Genomic DNA, 22,631 nt, shown 5'->3' on the forward strand with positions numbered 1-22,631 from the left:
TAAAATTTATAGTTGTCTGACTGTAATAGTAAAATAGTATGGACAAAGCAACTTGATCAGAATAACTGATGAAAGGACAAAACATAGAAGAAGTTGAGACGGTGAGTATGATGTTGAATAATGGGCTCATAGAAAGCAGAAAAGAGAGTGAAGACCAAGCTTGAGAAATCTGGGTATGAAAAAGCACAGTGATACAAGCTACTGGACAGAAACAAAAATAACTACAGGAAGCAGGAAAGAGTTACGGGAGGACAGGGACACCCAAACAACAGATCAGTGGTAAAGACAGTAAGCGAGCTGTATCCACTACACTTTGAATCCCCACTATAAAAAGTACACTGGGAGCAAGGAGTTGAAGAATTAATAGTGGAGAACAAGTGAAACACAGAGAACACCGAGTGCACAAGAGGACAAACAACATCACTGAGATGAGGAAACCTACAGAAAAAAAATAAACAGGATAGACTGTGAAAGGATTAATAATGTATCTACATAGAAGACTGTTCCTTTAATATACAGCAAATAAAAGATTTCTGTAAAGCACAAGAGACAAGTAATACATACATTATTTTTAGGATCTTTTAGATTGAACATTAAGCTTCTGTATTTGTTCTTATACTTTGAGTCAGTGTCCCGAAAAAAAGAAAACAGCTCTCTTTCAATCTTTGTGGCAACTTTTGCTGCTCTCTCCTCGGGAATCTTTAAACTGGAGTCTGTCAATCTGTGAGAAAACATAAGGGAAATTGCCAAATGCTTCAAGTAATATTTTTTTCTCTGCCTTCTGAAAGAAAAGAATTACAAACACAAATTACTAATTTCATTTAATAATGTATCTTTACCTTTTCATCAGAATTTCCTTAAGAGACTGCTTGACACTTTGTCTTATCTGATCAGCAGAAGGCTTGGATGCTGGCACAGCTGGCAGGTGCGTTGCACTAACGGAACCTTTCTCATTTTTCTTTTTCTTAATTTCTTGTTTCTCATGAACACCTATCAAAACACAGACAGTTAAAAAATTGTAAGCTACTCAAGCCACCCCTATAAATTTTTACTGTTGCTAAATGCCATTAAGCTTTATTTTTAAACTGCTAAGAATTGACCTTCAAGGACAAGGAATGGACTCACAGGATGGTTGGTTGGTTGTTTTTTCCCTTATTTGGTTTGGATTTTGTATTACATGGATTAATCAAGAAAAAACTTTCTTAGCAGAAACAAACAGGACTTTTGCTCTTTAAATTAAGGTATTTTCTTCTGCACCATACAGTGCTTACTAGCTTGATCTTAAGCAGGATTTTTGACTCTGAACTTTTGTAAAAGCATGCATTAATTTTTCAATAAGTAAACTGAGAAATAATATACTGGGAAGCACATATTACAGGTATATTAAACTTCACTTTAAAATTTCAGCATCAATCAAAATTGATGCAGAAAATTGATAGCCATCAAAATTATTTCCATTATAATAATCTCAGCTTCTGATTCAGGTGACAAGGCTTGTGTCATAAATAATACAAATAATGGAATTTCCTAAGCAAATTAAAATCATTAAAGCAAAAAACCCAAAAGTCTTCAAAGTTAAATTTTCAGTGTCAGCTGAAAGCTCATTTGTCTCAGCCTGTGAGCATGTCACTAACTTAGAGCAGTAGCCTTCTGTTTATGAAAGCAATGGGAAATAAACAATATTAATTCACTTTCTGCTTTGAAAAAAGAAACAAATTCAAGACTGAAAGATCCAGCTTGAGTGTCTGACAATAAAAAGTATTTCTGTATTATTACTTTCACCTGTGGAGTGCAACTTAAAATACATTAATACCAGAAGCAAACTAACTACACTTTCAAGTAGCCAGAAAAAGACAGATTTTTTGTTGGGCAGACTATGTGGTTGGATCATCAACTCTCTCATAAATGCAACTGTGACCCCTATCAAAATTACTGATTTCCCTTTCCTCACCAGCAAGGTGGAACCGACCAGAGACGGCTGTTTGCCACTCTGCACTGTGATCTCAATGATGAGTATGTTCAGCTTGTTAAGCGAAGCAGCTCTAACAATGCTTTTATTTGCTCCTTTTTTTTTTTCTCCTGTCCTCCTCAGAAGGATGGTGAAGAACCAGACTAAAGCCTTTTCAAAGTTTTAGCCTGATGGGGTCAGGGGCAATGGAAAACCTCCACATACCAGCAACATTTTGGCAGTTTCAACCATCTGAAAACACAGTTCTGTAGCAGTGAAGTGATGGGCAAGATTAGCAATAAACAATGCCACTATAAGCATAATTTAAAGCAGTTAAGAGATTAAGACAAATGTGCTGCTTAATAATTTTATGCCAATTGTCCTAAATGAGACTGCCAAACCTCCCCCCGGTAAAAATAATTTTTAACATTAACTCCTATTCTGAAATTGTCATTGTAAAAACATTTTTGTCATCTCCTAGTTGAATTAATATATTTTAGAACAATTCAATTATTTCACAGATGCCAAAGACTCATTTCACTCCATGTAATTTGCAGTTAAAAAAGGATGTCAATTATTTTGTGCCTCAGAATTTCAAAGTTGAACAAGGTACTGGAAGTCTAAAAGATACCATTCAGTATTAAATACTTACATTTAGATTTACATTTAACCCTGACATTTTCAATAGTTTTCTTCCACCAAAAAGAGTTTCTAGAATGTATCAGACCAGAAGAGCTGATTTTTTTTTTTAATAAGGCAAGATTTCAAAGCTTGAGTTTAGGAGTTAAAGACACAGTTCTCTCACAAAATCTCACTACCTTTGCTGCTGAGATTTCAGTCCCAAATGACAACGATTTCATATTGCCATGATCTTAGAAGAATGCTTCCCAGAAGGGAGCTGGGGAGGGGATGGATATTGCTGGGAGAGGAAATACATCCCTTCAACCTTTCAATTATAACTTAGATGAAAATCTGATGGCTCAGTATGCAATATAACGTCCCCCTTTGACATTAGTCAATACAATTTTTTGTCAGTTTGTGCAAGAGACATCAGTAAGCCAAAATATAATTCATATAGCAATTAACATGCTTTTATGTACATTAAGTTTTTCCACAGTATTTTATGGAAGAGTATTTCACAGTTCTCTGCAATGTGAAATAAAGTTTAGTACAGAGATGTCTCTGTGTACTTCCCCCATTCTTGATTACATGAGCATCCTCTACTACTCAAACAGGAAACATGCACACATCTACACAGGAAACATTTACCAGCTAAATAAAATTTAAAAAGAAATGAGAAATTAAGATCATAAAGATCATGAGAGCTAACAGCTCTTCAGATCACTATCACATGTGGTTTGAAAAACTGTTACTATAACAAAAGTCAGCATTCTTCACTGAACATCTATGCGAAATACAGCGTGGAGTACTCCACCAAACCTCACTACCTGATTTCGTTGACCTTTCAACACCACTAAGAGACTCTTTGCTTATTTTTTCATTTTTATCTTCAGGGGACCGCCGAGGAATTACAGCAGTTTGTGATCCTTTTCGAGCAGGAACGTGCTGGCCTTTTTTAGTATCCAAGTCCCTGGACTCGGATGAGTTCTTCACATCACCAGATTCCTGAAATAAACATTTACACATGTTAGCACACTACTAAATGCTACAATGAACCACTACGTAATTACACATATTTTCTCCATTTTTTAAAGTGTACTGTATAACAAATTCCCTGGATGTATGCACTGTTGTATAACATTTTTTTAAAAGTTACTGAACAACATCCCGAAATACTGCCAAGTATTGCTTAACAATCACTTTGAAATATTGGCCAAAGACACATCATGGGCAGTTTGCAGTTAAGCTCTATGTTGAAAACCACCATATTTTCAGACATTTTGAAAGGTCAGGGATACCAATGAGTACCTCTTAACCAGTTTTAGCCACGTATCCACAGGAAGTCACTTACGTTTAATTTTGGTTTACATGTGGTTTCCAAACAGAATAGCTTACATGTCAGAATTACAGTACTACTATTCAGAACTAAGACAAAAATTATTACAGATGATTAAGTTATGACGAATATGAGACTATATAGTTAAAGAGTCTAAAGAATTGTAATAAAAACATCTCACTGCTCTTGCAAATTATACTTTGGTTAATAAAATGAGACAAAGAAAGCAGAAAGGCCCTAATTAAAATTTTAGGCATTTTCTTCCACATACAGAGTCTGACATTAGAATAATCAAAACTGAAACTAAAACAGTTTTCATACTGTTTTACAGATATGTTAAAGAGATGTGGTTTATATCATACAGCAAATTGGCAGACATCCTGTAAAAATGTTTAGAAATAAGAAAAATGCAGTTTCACCATTTCTATATACACCTATATATAAGGTGTAAATACACGCACACATATGACATGTGCATGACCCTGATCAATGTCAGAGGAGTTTAGCAGTACCATATCAAAAAAGTCAGTTAGAAAATGAAGTAACTCTGAAAATAATAATAGAGAAGTTTAATATAAAACTTACAGAAATGTTTGAAATATGGTATTTTAAATAGCAGGGCATTAGGAGGAAACTCCTCCTACCCCCAACGATTAGCAAAACTTTAAGCATTAAATACAACTCACCCGTCTGAATATTTTGACTTTGTGCTTCCCAGTGTCTTCTGTTTGCTTTGTTTTTTCAGTTGGTACATTTAGATTACAAGTAGGCATTTGCTTCGACATTCCTGGTTTTTCACACTCAATTGTTTTTTCTTCTCTATGGATTTCAAGTTTCACTTGAGTATCTGGTATACTTTGATCAACACACTCCATTTTTTTGTCTTCTTCAGCACAGCATTTCACACACACGTATTCTTTATCTTCTTCACCCATCTGCTGCGCTTGAGAAAGACTCAGTCCAACACAATCACCATGAAACCAGTCATCACATCTACCACAGCCTACCATGAACCTGAAAACAAAATAAGATGTCAGTCAGTGTAGAGGCTACAAAAGACCATACAGCACCTGAAACAGAATGTTCTATACTTGCTTTGATTTGTGCATCTCAACAATTCCTTCTTACCTGGTAAGTGATTTTCTTTGAAGCTTTACATCCAACTCCAGCCTTACGACATGGTACGATCTTCCTGTGAAACACATTTTTTGCCTTTCTGCCTTTTGCAATAGTCCAAGAGAATATCACAACCTCAATATTTTTTTTCTAACCTGGCCCCAAATCCTATCAACAGGATTTTTTCAGACTACTATTTTTAAAAAAACGTATAGGAATGTAACAAAAAAACAGACCCAACCAAAAATCTACAACTCCCAAAACCAATAAACTTTTGTTTGTTAAGATTCAAAAGTTTTCCTGCAAGAGCTTATTATCCTTGCTTTCCTTCCAATGTGATCATCATCCTTACAGCAGAAATGTATCAACTGCAGTCTTCCACAGCAGTAAGAGATGACTGAGTGTTTTGATAAATATGATCAGTACAGAAATATCAAGACACTCTGAATGAGATGGTATTTTACATCACATTCCTTAGACCACTATACTGAACTACTAGTGAATACAAGGCCAGGAGTTTGGCTCCCAACTACATCTGGCTAGCTCACAGTGACTGACTGGCTGGTTTTAAATAAGGTACATCCCACTTTGTGTTCTTCAGCTATTTGATTCAGAGCTAAAAGTTTAATGAATGTTTCAAACACTAAAATGATTATCATCTAAAGGATACTTTTCATCTGACAGTCACAAACTGTTCCATTATTTTGAAGGTAAAAGTAACTTCAGGTACAGAAAAGATTTTCAAAGTGTAAAAGTTACTGGACCTAAAATAAAACCATAATTTCCGTCTATTTTGCAGAAGCATTTTGAAAACTTCATTAGGTATCACTAGTACCTAACTGCACTGAAAGGTACAATTTCCAGTGGAACTATTTTGGAAGGATGTGGAATTTCAAAGTTAGACAGGTTAAACACCTCAATAAATCTATTTCAGGAGACTTAACTGGTAGTTTGTGGGGGATATTGGGGTTTGTTTTTTTTTTTTGTTTACAATCCTTTCTTATAATAATGAATCATTACTAAAGATCTGCTTTCAAATAATGTAGCAAGATCTCCTGCATTATCCACTTAAGTTCTCTTTCCCCTTTTATTTTTTTTTATGCTTGCATAAAATATAATAAATATATGTACCATGACATATATTGCCTGGATGAAGAAAATCCAGAAAGACTGCAAGTGTATTATGAAAAGTGTGAGTGCTTTGGTTAATACTGAAAAATTTACTGAATTATTAGTTTTTAAATTCCATAGCAGACCTGATTTAAGAAGTAATTCAGTGAAATGCTGGTTGTTTCAGCATTATATTCCACAAGCTAAATACACTGACCGGCAAACCATGTCTCTATAATATCCTATAAATCTCTTTCATAAGATGATTCTACAGAAAATTATTCCTGATGTATCTATGTTCCTACTAAAGCTAGGATCTGCTATCTGCTGACTTACCTACTTTGCAAAACCATATAAATATTACAGAACCTGCTTAGAGGAACTCTCATTCCCCAGAACTGTAGATGAACACTCCAGATGCTTTGATGCCAGTACTATATTCAAGAAACTACAGGTATCTCAAGAGATGAAATATCTATTTAACAGCAGGTGTTTGTTTGAAAGACAAGAGAAGGAAAGAAAACACTGTAGCTTTATGTTCTGTCCTTGCTTACCCAAAATAAATCAGGATTAAATTCTGCTGAAGTAAACAGTATTTTGATGCAAAATGAGTGTGAGAAGCTTTAAAGCTCCAGCAGTTTGAGAAAAATGTCATTTCCAGCTTCACTAGCCTATGATGCCGTTTGCTAGATTTGAATAAACCAGTTTTTAATCTAGTTTGTGAAGAAAACTGTCTTATCTTTTTATATTTTCTTTTTTCTGAGCTGCAAGTACATTTTTGGTATTAGTCATGACCAGCAAACAGTATCTGCCCATCTATTTAGTAATTTCAATTAGGAAGGCAGAGGTTCCTTCACATTTTGGCAGTACCTCAATCTTTCCAGGCCCACATTCCAGCAAAGTGAAGATAAAAGAACTGTAACATTAGGGGACAACGGCTTCTGATGCTCTTACCAGAGTAATACCATAACATTCATAAACACAACAGGAAAACCACAGAGCAGCGATGGGACTTTTAGCACAAAGGTGACTGCTCCTTTCTGAGAGCCCAGAGCCAAACGCATGATGGCAGGAAATAGAGCACAAGTGCCTATTTCACAACTACAAGGACCCACAAGAGGATGCTTTACATAAAAAACATCTCACACCACAGCAGGAAAATATTACTAAAGATTTGGGAATACTGAAACTGGTTACAAAAATTCCAAACGTAAGATTTTCTACAGAGGTTAAAGGATACTTTAATGTACTAATGAATTAATGCCTTTTGGCCAAAAATAGAGGGAAATCAAGAATCTTGAAGCCACAACTACTACTTGAATTTTTATTTTTAAAAAAAGGGGTTTTTTTCCCCCCCGTTTGGAACTTCGGGCATTTGTTAAACAAGCAAGGCAGACTGCAACCTTTAGCGACCAAAACAAAATTGTGATTATTTAGGAGAGAGGCTAAATTTGCAAAAAAGCAGAGATGAACTCCGGAGACTAAAATACACAAGATGCTGCATGCTGCACATCTTCAACTTCAAACTGACAGCACAGGGAATTTTTCAGCTTAGCTCACACATAATAAGTGGGCAATAGGGATAGTGTATGATGAGGAAAGCACCAGATAGACATCCAGTCTTACATCTTTATTTTCAGGTCTATCAAGAAAAAAAAAGTAAAAAACCCTGTATGAATTCAGCTCAGAAACAGACCATTTTTCACTAAGAATATACACCAAGACAGACAGATATCATTCAAGCCATCTTAAGCAAACTACTGAAGATGGAATATCCATTTGGCTTCGTTCCAGTCTAATAAAGTTTCAATTACACTATATACAGGCACACAATTAAACTTCAGAATTCAGGATTCAGAAACTGAGACTACAAAGAGATTCTGGAAACGTCCGTGAAGCCTGTACTATAAAATAGAATGTAGTGTTTACAGTTGTCTTGCTTAACTGTAGTTGTACAAAATGGTAATAAAAATACTGGTGCTGCCTGCCTAAAAAGTTCACTGTTTCTACTAGTATTTTTCACACTAGTCAACTGCAAGACTGACTTCTGAGGCTGGGAGAGAGCATACTGATTTTGATAACAGTAGTGTAAATAAGCCTTTTTACTATAAGGCCACAATTACAACTTTATCTATTTCACCCATCTGCACACAAAACAGTTATGATTTGTAACAGCAGTTATAACTGGGTAACGGGCAATGCTCAAAGACTAAAAGGAGGAGTCAAGGGAAACTGAAGCCTGGCTTGAAGGATCAAGGATGTCCTCTTGCACAGCTGTCAGTTGTGACTGAAGAGGTTCTGATATCTTGGACTATTAAAACACCAAAGTTTCTGACTGCAGACTGCTTCAAGTTTGAAGTGCAGGAGTTTTACCCATGTTGTAAGGCTGGATTGGAAGATGTAAAGCTGAAAGAGAAAGAAAAATGTGTTTTAAAATATTAAATCATGCCACATTCAATAACAGAATTGCTTTCACCGGACTTCTAATACAAAAACAAAATTTTAAGAGAAATCTAGAAAGAGCAGACATGTAACAGCATACAGTACTATACTTCACTTGGACCTTTCCATAGAGTATGTTATTGTTTCTTTCCTTTTAAAGAATCCTCTTGATAGTCCACACCTCAGCATGAAAAGATGCACCTTAATATCAGAAAGTAATATACGAGACACACAGAAAGAGACACAATCCAAATGAAAACCTTCTAGAAGCTCTCCTAGGATTGTGAGATTTTTCCTTGGTGTGTTATTTGTAGTAAATTAATCTGTTGGATGAAAATCTCATGCTTGGATTATTTTCAAAATACACAGGCCACGTTTTAAAATTAATTTACATACATTCAATGTATGTATCAAAAGCAAGTTTCCAGAGAAAGCCACTACTGTGAAATAAGATTTTACAAGTAAAATGGGTGGAAACCATCTTATAAAACAATTGTTTGTTGTAAAGCTATACTTGAGTAAAATGAAAGACAAAAAATTGGGAGCTGTCAGAATAGTTCAGTGTGGGCCAGTAAACAGCATTTTAAGATTAATGATGTGAGGTACATTGCCACAGAAAATAATTTACTTCAGAAATAATTCCCTCTCTTTAGTCCTTTGCATTTGTGTAACACACCAACAGGACTGAAATCTTGACCAAAAAAAATGCAAAAGAAACTATTCAAAACAACACCCTAGCCCTGAACTCACCTAAGAGTAAAACCACTGTTCATGCACTTTGAAGGACTTGAGTATTTAAAGCATGTCCCACACCTGCATTTTTCCCCCTTTAATGGCACTGTTCACCAATATTCTATAAAATTTGTTGTTAATTTGTATTAACATTACAACTGTGCCTCATCTGCATTGATGCTACAGTCCACTCAATGATAAAGCAGAGGCACTGCATGGAGGCAACTATTTTTCCTTCAGCTAATAAAGATGTTACTAGTGGAGAAGATATTCACAGCAGCTTTAGCAGAGCCTATGTTCCACATCAGTGAAGTAGTAGGGGCTTGATTCAAAGCTCAAGTGAAACGAGTGTTTGTCAAAAAAAAAAAAATTGCACTACCTTGTCAGAGCACATACACACGAGCAGTTGCTCGTTTGCTTTTTGTACAAGTCTAACACAGGTGATGTGATTTTTCAGATTTTGATCTTCTAGAAAGAAGAACGACCCATCTTCATAGAAACGCTATCAGCAGATGTCTTTACATGGAATTCGCAGCATAGAAAAGAGACACTGCAAACTTATTTCCTAAGTACTACATTTCAATACCCCAGTTTAAGTAATGTAAGTTTCTTTTTGCCTTAAAGGTGTAATTTTCTTTGGTTTTCATGCTACATGAACCTCTCCAAAAAGGAAACAAGCAGGGAGACAAGCAACCCTATGCTCTTTGAACTAAAGGTGAATGCATGAAATATGCCCAACAACAAAACAAGAAAATCAAAATCACTGAACTTCCCAAAACCAAAAAAAAAAAAAAAAACATTGGTACAATAAATCTCAAATCTGTTTTGGTTTTTTTTTTAATCCTTAAGGGAAGCTCTATTACCAGTGGATTCTATGCACACGTTGCATCTTGCAGGATCAGGATCATATGTTCTATAAACTGCATACATATACATACATACTTTCTAAAACTATGTATTTAAGACAACTCATGCTATCCATTTGCCTGATTCCCTTATGGTACTGGTTTTAATAACAATCCTACCAATACTGCAGCAAAGTAATACAATCCATATAAAAAAGTACTAATAAAATGATACAGCTGTAAATATAAAACCCATTGAAGTCCTTCCATTCTTTAATTATTCATGACAATGCTATTTTGTTTATACTGTCATTCAGTTTTTCTATAGCTGTGGGTGGACATGGATGATAGCTTTTAACATCGGAAGGCTTTTCAGAGAAAGAAAGCAGTAACAGAGGCAGAAAACTTAAAAGCATCATCCATGACTGTAAATTGATGACATCTTGCATAATCTGCAGTGTCACATACTCATAATATTCAATGAACATGTACTAGAACGAAGGCATCATAATTATTCTAATTACTGTTTCTTGTGAAGAATGTTGTCACAACAATGATTCATTTGCTGTATATGCATCCACCCCTAAAAAAAAATGCACGTGTAAATTAAGGGTAGTTATAAGTTTGGGGCCTTCATCTCCTTCCTCAACCATTCTCTTTTGTACTGGTTGTGCAAATTATACAATAGCCTGGTTTCAGAATAGTTTAGTGAAGTATTAGCACTATTTTCAAAGAACAAATGTTCTAACAATAGTCTTTACTATAGAAAAAAGACAGTTTTCAGATTTTTTTTTTAAACTTCATCCATCAGCTGAAGTAATTTTCTGTATTAGAGTTGTGCAGAAACTTTTTAGTGACCACATGTATGCAAGAGATCAGGAATACTATGTCTTTGCTAAATCAACTCCTGTGCTTTCCAATTAATTGCCTTTTATAATAGTACTAACTTTTCCTCTCTATTAAAGCAGAGTTGAAACGACAGGAAAAAAAGAGACCCTAAGTAAAATTCTGGTCTTGTATCACAATTTTTCTGTGCACTCTGACAAGGCCAGTTTGTGTCTGACTACGCAAAATGCATGATCAAATGTCAAGCAACAGTAAAATAAAAAAAATAAAATAAAGAAATAAAAACAAACAGGAAAAACCCACAAAACAAAAGAGAATGCCCGAACTCCCACAGCCAATTAAAAAACCCTTACTAGAATCATAGAAATCAAAACAGAAAGTCACCAGCAACAAATTAAAACTACCAACTTCCCTCGTGATATAATGCTTTCTAGAAAATTTGCTTAGGAACAGAATGTTTCAAGTTATGTAGTATGAATTATTAATCAGAAATTGGTGGAATTTCTCCCATTAAAAAGATGGAGTGAAGACAAGGGAGACAAACTGCAAATTATCTATTAGGTTTTGTCTATCTGTACAAGAAAGGAATGAGTTCAGCCCTCCAGCCTGCGGGGAATTTGAACACCTACAATAAAAAATGGAGAAATTTACAGTATGAACCCTTATACCAGAAGGATGCATATGATGCACAGAATAAGAAATCTTATGTTAGCAGATTTCTTAATGTCTGCAAATCTACCATCTTCATCTAGCTTCATGCCAAGAAATTAAATATTATTTTTTTCTTCTACTATCTTTAAAAACCCTTGATATGTCTTCAGGAAAAACAACAATTGTTTGTGACAAGCTTAGTATTTTCAACATCACTTGAACTCATTAAGAAGTTGAGGTAGTAACTTCAGTCTGTTACATTTTTTTCTGTGATATGCATATCCATACACATTACACCTATAAACAGATTAATGAAAATGTATGTGTATGATTTATGTTATTAGCTGATGAGAAAACATCTGACAGCAATATGGGAACACCATGGCAAAGTTAAACGATTTCAAAGCAATGCTATAATGAGTAACAACAATAATTCAAACTGCACTGGGGAATAAAAAAAAAACCAACCACCTGTTTCCGATGTGCTGAAAATTACTAAGTACAAAAAGTTACAGCATAATTATCTGACTTGCCCAGAAACATAGGGTTTAGTGTTCACATGAAAGAATAATCGTTTTTTAGTTATGTTGCAAGGGTAAATCTCAATGGGAATCAACACAATACATCAAGTAGACTGAAACAATCAGTCCCAAAGCCAAATACTGACCACCCACTCTCTGGGTAAGGAATATACAAAATACAAAACAACTAACTGGTTCCAGCTTATAAGCATCCAGACAAGTAGAAATCAGAGCATGAATAGTGACAGTTCAAATCTGTGCCAAAGAATTATTATCTTTTAACAGAAAAAAAACAGTCATGCCTCTCATAAAGCAAGACACATTATAACTTGTAAATTTTTTTTTGATCATGTAAGTCACATGTTTGTAAAAAAGGATTCCTCCTTTCCAGCCAAATGCATTGTATGTGCAGTGCAAGGTAAGCACACTTTGACTTTGCACGCAGTCAGGAAATTATTGCATGTATTCTTACAGATATAAATTGAACCCATCTGTCAGATGCTGATTCTGAAATAAAACAACATAGAAGTACCATCCTCCTCCTACTGTTCTAGCAGGCACAGCAAGATTTCTCCAGAGATGCGAAAGGCCTACGTAAGTACTCCTCTTTGGGGATTCTGTACACAAACAAGGCTGATGAAACGATCTCCACACATTATCTTTGACCTGAATCAATTTTCCAAGCTTAGTATTACATTATCAACAAGTTAGTGGCTTTGCATTTATTGTAGGGAATACAAAAAGGTTCAAGTAATGACTGCTTTGCAGCCTGAATTCTAAATGTGTTTCATTAACACAACATACTGCAAAGGTCTTATGCACATTATTTCCCAACTCAGGGCTGCAACTTCAGTTCAACTTCTTTTTCTACGCAATTTGTACTGCAGCATTGATAAAAATTTCCAGTTGAATTAACCATAGAGCAGGATATAAACACAAATATTGTTTCAGATCTTAGCTCTGCCTTTGACATTTGTGGAATTTACTGTCATTTAACAATATTTGTGTCTGGCATTTTCTCCTTTTCTCCTATACAATGAGCAGAGAGAAAGGAAACAGGCTGGCCAGCTAGGCTATTACAAAAGGGAAACAAAAACTCCTTGAAAAGCAGTCCACAATGTGAATGAAAAAACCTTATCGCTATAGTCAATTTTGATAGTTTTGATATTTTTCCAAGTGATAAAAGTGAAATTTATCATGTTAAGCTTTTTTTCTTTTTGCACTGTACTGAAAACATTTTCTTGTTCTTGCACAACTAAACAAGTACAAAGCTGCCAAGGCACTTGAGATACGAGTTTTGCTTCCTCTTGTATCTTAATGACATCGAGTGAATCTGAAAGGTTCGAGAGTTATTTGTAGCATACAACTACAAATTAAAAGTAATTTGAACAAATTAAAACTTCATTTTTTAGAATAAGTGATGATAAAAAGTGCTGGACTGACAGTCTTAAGTCTTCTATTAAGCATGGGGCTCAACACCGCAAGCTTCCTCACTCCGCTACTGCGCCTCAGCCACATTTTATATACAAAAATTCTGTGTTTATGTACTAAGCGTCTTTCTACATTTAGCAAATCTGATCTTTTCCCACTGAAACTGTTGGCTGTGTCAACAGTAGACATATTTAAAAAAAAAATCAGTAACAAGACTGACATTACAAACATGAGGATGCCCATAATCACCACCTGTGGCAATTCATGGGCTCTCTCAATCCGAGCTCAGCTAGTGATCCATACATTACGCTATTCTTCTAGCAGCAGTTTGAGCTGGTGATGCAAAACTGGTATGTTGCATTTAATCTTGTATCAATGCACAGTATGTATATCTTCTGGAGCATTACTTTGACTTTATAAACTAAAATAAGCAGATTTAGTTCTGCCTCACTGCTGTTTATCTTCCTGGTATTGGTTAGATCCATTTTGTATTATTAAAGAAAAAAAAAAAGACCTTCTGAACTCTGACAAGACATTCAGAGTAAGAAAACCCACAGAATGTTTAAAATGTTAGCAAAAATACAAAGTAAACAGGAAAAGTTCAACTCAAAGCTTAAACAGATATAAAGCAGTTTAAAACCCCAATATACATATTTTGCTTTAAAAATATCTACATAAGCATTTTCCTATCAAGAAGCAGCCTTTCTGAATTAAAAAAATTCACTAAAATACAGGCTACCCATGTACCATTGTAGTAACACATGAGAAGATAAAAACTAAGGAAATGCAAACTGCGTAAAATTAAACACTATTATATAGACGTGAATGGTAAAGGGACAATGCTAACAATAAAAGGATTTAAAAAAAAAAAAATTATCAAAAAACACCCACACAACAAACCACCCAAACTGTGTGGTTTTGGTTTGAGTGCCCCTTCAATCAGGTAATTCTCACCAACCATGCACAGCAAACCTAGCATTAGTTCTCTTAATAGGCCACATTGATGCTGTTACTATAGCTGCTCCGTAAATGTGCAAATTAGTTTTATGTATTTGTTTTCTAAATATGATATAATAAGTCAATAACAATCACAAGGGCTCTTCTTAGATATGAATGAATGCTACAAAAACCTCAGGCACCAAATTGTTCCATATTTCACTCCAATATATGGAGTTCTAAAGCACACTCACTGAAAATTGCTATTAAAAGTTTCTCTCACATTAGCAAAGGACTAATCAGAAATGTCTTTGATTTGAAATTAATTTTAAAAAAAGAAAAAGAAAAGTTGCAGGTAAAACTGCAACTACAAAGAAATATTTCAATATTAAATCCAGAAAATAAGAAGCAGTAATAAAGGAATTCTTGTTCTTGGATTGATATGTCATTAGTGAAACCCAGTGGCCTTTTTCAGTTCACTTACAGTGTGGAAGAATAACTTTCGTCACAGAGAGACATTATCAACTTCAGATGCAACCCCATTATTAGGTTAAGTCAAAGGCAATTTCAGAGATGCCCACATGGCAGTTTTACAGGGTTTTTTTGAGACTAATATTCTCCCTCCTCCCCCTCCCAACTAATTCATTACTCCCGTTACATGAAAGCCTCACAGCAGTGATTATACAAATTGGAAAAAACCTCTGAATCTCTAGGTATTAGAAACACATTTCTACCAAATGATAAGTCACATGCAAACAACTATTTGATTCTTTTGGTTGACAGTGATCCTTCAACTTAAGAGGTCTCTGGAAAGAAGAAAATTACAATCTGGAACACAGACATCTTGGTCTTATTTCTTTTCTATGAAAAAAAAGTCAAGTTTAAAGTACATGTTTTAACAACATAGCAGAAATACACATTCAAAAATGTATTCATATAATAAAACATTTCTAGTAAAAATTTTTGGCTAAACTACCAAACTAGTTTATAAAGCTCTACTTAAAAGAGAAAAAAAAAACCACCACCACCAATAAAAGGGTATGAGTGCAAAGGAAGCTAACTGACAGTATAATACACAGCCTTCCATTATGAAGTTACGCCTTTTTGTTTTGGCACCAGCAGTATGATATATTTGGTAAGAGAGGAAAAAAAATTATCTTCTAAGACCAATAATAAATTCCTCAGACACAAATCCACACACACCTGTTGCCATGTGGCTTTTTGCAAAAGCCACACTGCTTGCTGGGCACCCAAACATATTTGCTTTCACTAGCAGAGGCATGTTCCAAGCCTTCCCGTTTAACAGTTGAAATGTTATCTGGAATGAACAACGGAGGTTCATCAAGTGAAAGACTCTTGCTACTTCTTCTCTGGCGAGGTTGAAGATTCTTATCAGTTCTTTTTGATTTATTTTTTTCTTTATCATCCTCCTTCAGATATTCTGTAATGGAGGGATCTTTTGCCTCTGCCTCTTCCTTTGTGGAGCTATTTGTCTTTACCACAGTTGCAAGCTGGTGTTTCTGACCCTGGGCTTGCTTCTGACCAGGAGTCGAAACATGCCCTGATAATGGATGCATGGAGTGGTGGGTGTCTTTAGAACCGCTTTGATGAGTGGGAGATTTCTCACTTGCTCTTTGAATTGATGACTTCTGTACTTGCCCAGAAGCCTGGACCCGGGGTATTTTCTTCAGCGTTGCATTGGTCTGCTTTTTTCCAGTCATCCCTGAAACACAGCTTGTTGCTTTCAAACCCAGATCACATTGTTTCTTCCTAATTTTAACTGGGTTATTTGGATGCTGATTACTCTCTTGCTCATCTGCATTCCGCTTCAGACTTGCTGAAGATGGACTGTGAAGACCTGAAACGGTAAGGCCAGCTCTTGTTCTTGAACGTGTTATTTCTTGTTGCACTGTACCTGATTTCTGTCGAGTACCTGGAGTTACATTTTGCTTATTCTGTATTATAGATTTACTATGCCGGGGCCTAACATTCTTTTCACATTTTGATGAAATGTTTTGTTTATCATCATTCTGAAATTTTGATGCCTCAGGGCCTTCTACTTTAGTACTGCTGATCTGCTGCTGTGTGTTTTGGCTTGTTTGGTCAAGAACAGCGCTGTCTAAAATGCTATTTCCTGGGTCAGCAGAAGTAAACTGTTCACTTTTGAAGTTTTTATTATCAAATTCTGTACTGTCCAATAGTTTCTCAGATGAAGTTACAGTTTTCTCCACTCCCTTGTCATGATCTACAGGTTCTGTTACACATTCCTTTACAGATGTATTTTCATCAGGAACTTCCACATTGTGGGAACTTAAACTACAATCAACCCCCTCTTCTACAGAGCTGGACAAATTTGAAAAGGTCTCACAAATTTCACTTGGATTCACACAAACACTAGATGGATCGTTAGCTTTTCCAGTTAGGCCACTTTGATCATGCTCATCTGTTTTCTTCTCCGATTCTTCTGTTTTATTTTCAGTCTTTTCTTCTGAAGAAGTTTCAGAGCCCATTGAATCAATCATATCATTTGCTTCATTTTTAACTCCAGTAACTTCAGTATCTGCAGATACTGAACAAACTGACTCAACATTCCCAGATTCAGTCTTTGTTGCAACCTCTGTTATTTCCTTTGTTTCTCCAGGAGGAAGAGAACAGGGACCTGCTAAATTTGTACAACTTAACTCTTGGGATGTTTCCTCAACTTTTGCCTGCTCAAGGGTTTTAGACTTTATTTCATTCACCTCTTCAGGACCAGGAAGACTTTTTGTATTACTTTGGGATGCTGTTACTGCTGCTGCCGTTCCTTCTGTCTGTCCTGATCGTCTTGTACTACGCCTAACTTCTCTAGGCTGTTCTGTTTTCAAGGGTGCAGCGACATCTGTCTCTTTAGCTGGACTTTTCTCTTGTTTCTGTCCGGTCTTTGGAGCAGATCCACCTTTTACAGATGATTTCTTAGTACTAACAACAGGTGCAACATTTGAACGTTTGGCTAGCGTGCTCTGTCGCAAACTCCGTACTGGTTCTAGGAAGGGAAAAAGAAAATGTCTTAGGTATACTGCGTCCTCCTCTTTGCAAACACAAGACTTACCTAGAATAGAATTGATTTAGCCTGAGCCTTAGCTTACTGGACACAAAGAGAAATCCCCAGCTCTTTACTTTAAACAGTTATAAACTACTTGCATTTCAATTTTACACTGCCAGTTTGGATGTGAAATCTCATTATTCTAAGGGCTATGAAAGTTCTGAATAGCATATATAAAACAGAAGTAATGATAAAAAGACAATCAAAACTCAGGCTACTTTTCTACCTCAAGTAAAAATTGCACAAGTTAGTTATATTGTGATTAGAATGATAGCTGTGAAGTTTACAAAGCTCCTAGTGAACACAGTATATGAAACTGAGATGCAGTCACATTCTGACTTGATGACATCTCTTATATTTTCTAATCAAGAAACAATTCCAGTGCCTTTTTAAACAGCGCATTTACAAGCTTTGTACCACAGGCTCTTATTTACATTCTGACTTCCCTATTAAGTAATTTTGTCTTTGTAACTCAGCCTACTCTATATAGGGGAAAAAGCAGAGCTGTCAGTAACTCCACCAGTTCAACAAGTTAGAAAAACCCTAACCACAATCAATCAGCTACCACATAGAATTTAAATACTTGATTAAAATACTTAAGCATATTGAGATATTTTGATGAAAGATTTTATGCCTGCAACTGTATAATCCAATTTAAAACAAAAAGAAAGTACACAAATAAAAATAAACAGAATTAAAATTTTAATGGGAAATAAAGAGCCATGCTAACCTAATAGTCCAATGCTGTTTGCAAATACATGTTTTTATTGGTGAAGAACCACAGTGCTAACGTGATGCAGGTAAAAGGATCAAAATCTCAAAAACGAGTTTTAGGCCCACAGGCCATAGAGAAGACATGAATTATTTAACAAAGAGCAATTCAAATTGAGTAGTACCCTATGGATGCCAACTTCTAGCTCCAGTTTATAAAAAAGGAAGTGTCTGTACTTGAATTCAAACAACCAAATAGCAAAGCTTTACTTTAAGTTTATAAATTATCACCTTGTGCCATTAAACGTGGTGATTTTCTTGGTGATGTGACGGGTGTTTCTTCACACCGGCTCCTCAAATTCCTGTTAGGCAAAACAAGCTCATCTTCATCAATGGTATCGTTACCACTCTCTTTAACGCCTTCTTCATCCATAATATCATCAAGACCAATAACTGGAAAAAACAAACAAACAAGGAAGAGCCTAAAACTTAAAATGATCAAGAAAAGTTGCAGCTGTAATGCTGAGCAAGACAAGGGAAGAGACAGGGAAAAATAAATAAATAAATTGGTCATCTAAAAACAAACAAAAGGGGAAAAAATGAAGAAAGGCAAGACAGAAAATTCCCATGTGAGGCAGTTTCAGTGTAGAAGAAGCTATCACCCAAAGCTTAAAATTTCTGTAGATAGTCCTTATAGCTTTTTGGTGGACTCACATTTTTATTGTTTTTTTGCCACAGGAAGGTCCCCAGTCTTAGAGGATCAGCTGTCCCTCACTGTCCCTTCCCACCTAAGAAAAAGTGAAGAAAGATAAACAGCAGAAAGAGCTGATCCAGAAGTGCAAAGAGTTTAAAATCACAGTTTTCTCATAGGATACAATTTTAAAATTCTAAGCCCCACCCACATCACATATCTGCATCTGCAACCCCTTTTTGGAAGAACATTGAGTGCAGCATGCACTAGTCTCCCAGGAGAGTCAGAGAACATTGTCTTTGTCGAATTCCTATCCTCCACTAACCTGAGAAGGGTCCCAGAGGTTGCTCCTGAAAATAGGTTTCCTAAGAGGCAGTCAGGCCACTGTACCAGCCATTCTCCTCACTTTCTCTAAGTTTGGTTCTGCAATGGTAGCCTCTCCTATCCCAAAGATCCTACGTGATTAATGAATCCTGGTCCCTGTGGGATGCGAAATCTGTGAGATCAAGCCAAACACCCAAGTGATTTTACAAAACATGTAGGAGGCTCTGACAAATACAACACAGACTCCAAACAACCAAGTATGCCTATTTTTCACTATTCAGGCACCTACCTAGAAGCATTTTTAAGATAAACTCACTCACATGACAGAAATATCTAAAAATTTCTAAAAATTGCTTACCTAAAACTGATTTAAATCAGTAAATTTATCTTAGATATCAAAATAAGCAAGAACAGAAATTAAAAATTGTCAGAATTTTTAGACTGTCTCAGAATATGTGTCAATTCCTGTTCCTTTTCAAGTCTGATGTTACTGAAACGTAAAAAAATAATGCGCTTGTGAAGGCACTACAATAAATGAGCATACTTTTAAAGTAACAAAAATTGGAAGTTGTAAAACACTGCTAAACAGTGACAAATAATCAGGTCTATCAATACTGTAATTCCATCCACAATCACCTGTCATGAAGAATAGTTAAAAAACCCAACCAACCTGTTAATTTTAAAGTTCAAATATTAGAAACGTTTTAAACAGCCTCTTAAGGAAGACTGACTTTGGCACCAGATAGTCGGCACTCTGGACCTCCGTAATTAGATGGCTGTCAGAAGCTGAAAGCTAGGAGTCTTGAGCTGATAATTTGTCATTTTATGACATAATAGTAACTTTATTTTAACCATATTTTTTAGTTACTGCATTGTATACATCAGTTTACAGGGAAAGTGTGTTTCCAGAAATTATTGGCAGCTTTTGCTTGCCAATCCACAGACACACCCTTATGCCTGTGCATGTGTACATATATACACAGGTATCACGTAAAAGCTGCAGAGGATTGATAACACTGGTCTTACTCCACTCATCCAAATATTCCTTAATCACTTATTTGCTCTAAGCTACATATGGGGCAAAGGGCACACTGGCAAAAAGACAACATTGTAACTGCCCTGTCAGACTTCGCTTTCTCCTAAGTATCTAATATCAGCTATCGTCCAAGATAGAACACTGAGCAAGATGGACCCTCACCCTAACTCCAGCTGCCCATTCTTACACTGTCAAAGACTATGCTCTCCCAACAGCAGCGCACTTTGACGTTAGAATTCTCATTGAAGAGTGTTCCTATAAAACGTGGAACTGGTATTCAGGAACAGACTGTGACAAAGGAAACTCCTTTCAGATCCTCTTCTGTTTCTTCAGTGTAGAACTAAACTACTAAGCTACTGAAGACAACGTGACAAAAACTACTTTGACAACTTCTGAAATGACTCTGGAGTAGATTTCAGGGCTGCTATTAGAGGCTTAGTGGGGTTTTACAATGTTGTTGCTCAAGTTATTGAATTTACACACCCTCCTTTATTAATAACAAAAGGGACACATTCAGTCTACTATTAACAGACAGTTTGAAATATTAGAATTAAAGTATTTTCATACTTACAAGACTCTGTGCTGTAGCTTTAATTTTACAGAGGAAATTGAAGCACAGAACCTTGCTAATTTCAAACCACCTGAGCTATAACTCAGCTAGTACAGCCCCATGAGGCCCCCGGATGAGGAACATTCGACACAGTCCCTGGTGGGAAGAGAAAAAGTGACAGAGAATAGCAATAGATACAGAGGATACTAGGAAATTAAATTATGAAAGGGAAGTGGAGGTAGAGAAACAGCACTAGGAAAAGTAAACCAACAAAGGCAAAACCCAATAGAACTAAAAAGAAAGATATAGGCGATCTTAGTAATAAATATCTAAATATTATCTCAGTAATAAATATAGAGATTGAACAGAAGGATAAAAGATAGAAGAAAGGAAAAAATAAAGAAAAAACATATCTGAATAGAAAAGTTGTACACCAGTGTACAACTGAACAAGCTGCAAATAAGGAAAATACGAATCATGTTGAACATATTTATACTGGAAGAAGCACCAGTGGCTGTTGACTTAATATTTTGAGTCTTTGTCACCTGTAAAGTATTTAAATTTCCAAACTACCCTGCCATGCTGACACATTTTTATATATGTTATACAAAATAGAACATATAGTAAAAATAGTTGACTTGCAAATTTGAAGTAAAAAATTTCCATGTGTTAAAACAAAAGTGTGACCATGTTTTAATTCTCCAGCAACGTAAAACTGAGGAAAACAAGCCTTATTTGCTGGGGGAAGAGGAGAAAAGGAGAATAAAATACTCCTAAAAACATAATCAAAACCTTTGAAATTTAAAAACCTTTATTTTTATTAACATAAGTCTTCCCTTGATTATTTTCAGCCAAAATTTGACAGAAATATTCAAGTCTTTGACACATTGGTCAAGGTAAATATCAAGTGTAGAAATACTTTTTTTTTTTTTCCTGTAGATGTTAGCCCTGGAACAGAACTCCACTGTTATTGCTGTTTTGTGTTGTGGTAAATGCTACATCCACCTGAATCACGCTAACAGCGGGACTGAGCAAGTCCCTGGTGGATTCCATATTTTAATTTGACACGCATCACAAATTATATGGAAATGGATGAATGTTTTAAAGTTTCTACCACGTCATATGCCGATGATAACATAAAAACCTAACATCACGTTTCAATGAAAAAAAAGTCTAAAGCAGTAACACATGTCTACGTAAGAATTTATAATCTTACTTATACTACTTAAGAACTAATAAAGTCTAGTAAAGCAATGAAACATATATATTGATACTGAAACAATATCACTAAGTCTCAAGACTGTAAATGAAGATGGTGTAACCTTTTTCCTATTGTCATTTGTGATGCATATGTTCAAACAACAGAATTAAAAATGCTGTTAAAGAAAATATTTTCAAGATAAATTAGATCATTGATAACTTGCATAAGAAAACACCAAATTCCAACTGTTCTATGGATTTTTTTTCTGTAAGCCTGTAACCTGTTTAACTGAGAATTTGCCTGCGAGTACCTTGTACTGACTGCCCAGTGCAAGAAAAAAAACACAATAAATACCGTGTGAAATACTAACTAAACATTTACTCCCATTCTCCATTAATCTCGAAATTGTAAAGAGGGATTTTTCCTGTCTTTAGAATTAAAACCTATGAAAATCAGTTGATTAATAAACTTAATACAGCATTTATCCTGACAGAGGACTGA

At 35.5% G+C, this 22,631-nt stretch overlaps 1 protein-coding gene across 7 annotated transcripts in view; it reads right to left on the reverse strand.

Moving 5' to 3' along the window:
* Positions 1-22,631, reverse strand: part of PHF3 (PHD finger protein 3) — a 51,454-nt gene that overhangs the window by 13,309 nt on the left and 15,514 nt on the right. For 2 of the 7 annotated variants that reach the window (XM_064447849.1, XM_064447848.1), the window contains exons 2-9: positions 19,345-19,499; positions 19,043-19,116; positions 18,620-18,781; positions 15,739-17,557; positions 4,592-4,919; positions 3,397-3,574; positions 840-990; positions 565-721 (exon numbers count right to left, since the gene is read on the reverse strand). In XM_064447849.1, the coding sequence (XP_064303919.1) occupies positions 565-721; positions 840-990; positions 3,397-3,574; positions 4,592-4,919; positions 15,739-17,557; positions 18,620-18,761 (2,775 nt within the window). In that variant the 5' untranslated portion in view covers positions 18,762-18,781; positions 19,043-19,116; positions 19,345-19,499. Of the gene's footprint in view, positions 1-564; positions 722-839; positions 991-3,396; positions 3,575-4,591; positions 4,920-5,033; positions 8,504-15,738; positions 17,558-18,619; positions 18,782-19,042; positions 19,117-19,344; positions 19,500-22,631 lie in introns of those variants that run through there. The other 5 variants (XM_064447852.1, XM_064447850.1, XM_064447851.1 and 2 more) reach the window with 3 other exon arrangements.

The sequence above is a fragment of the Phalacrocorax carbo genome, chromosome 3, assembly GCF_963921805.1.
Source record: "Phalacrocorax carbo chromosome 3, bPhaCar2.1, whole genome shotgun sequence".
NCBI lineage: Eukaryota > Metazoa > Chordata > Aves > Suliformes > Phalacrocoracidae > Phalacrocorax > Phalacrocorax carbo.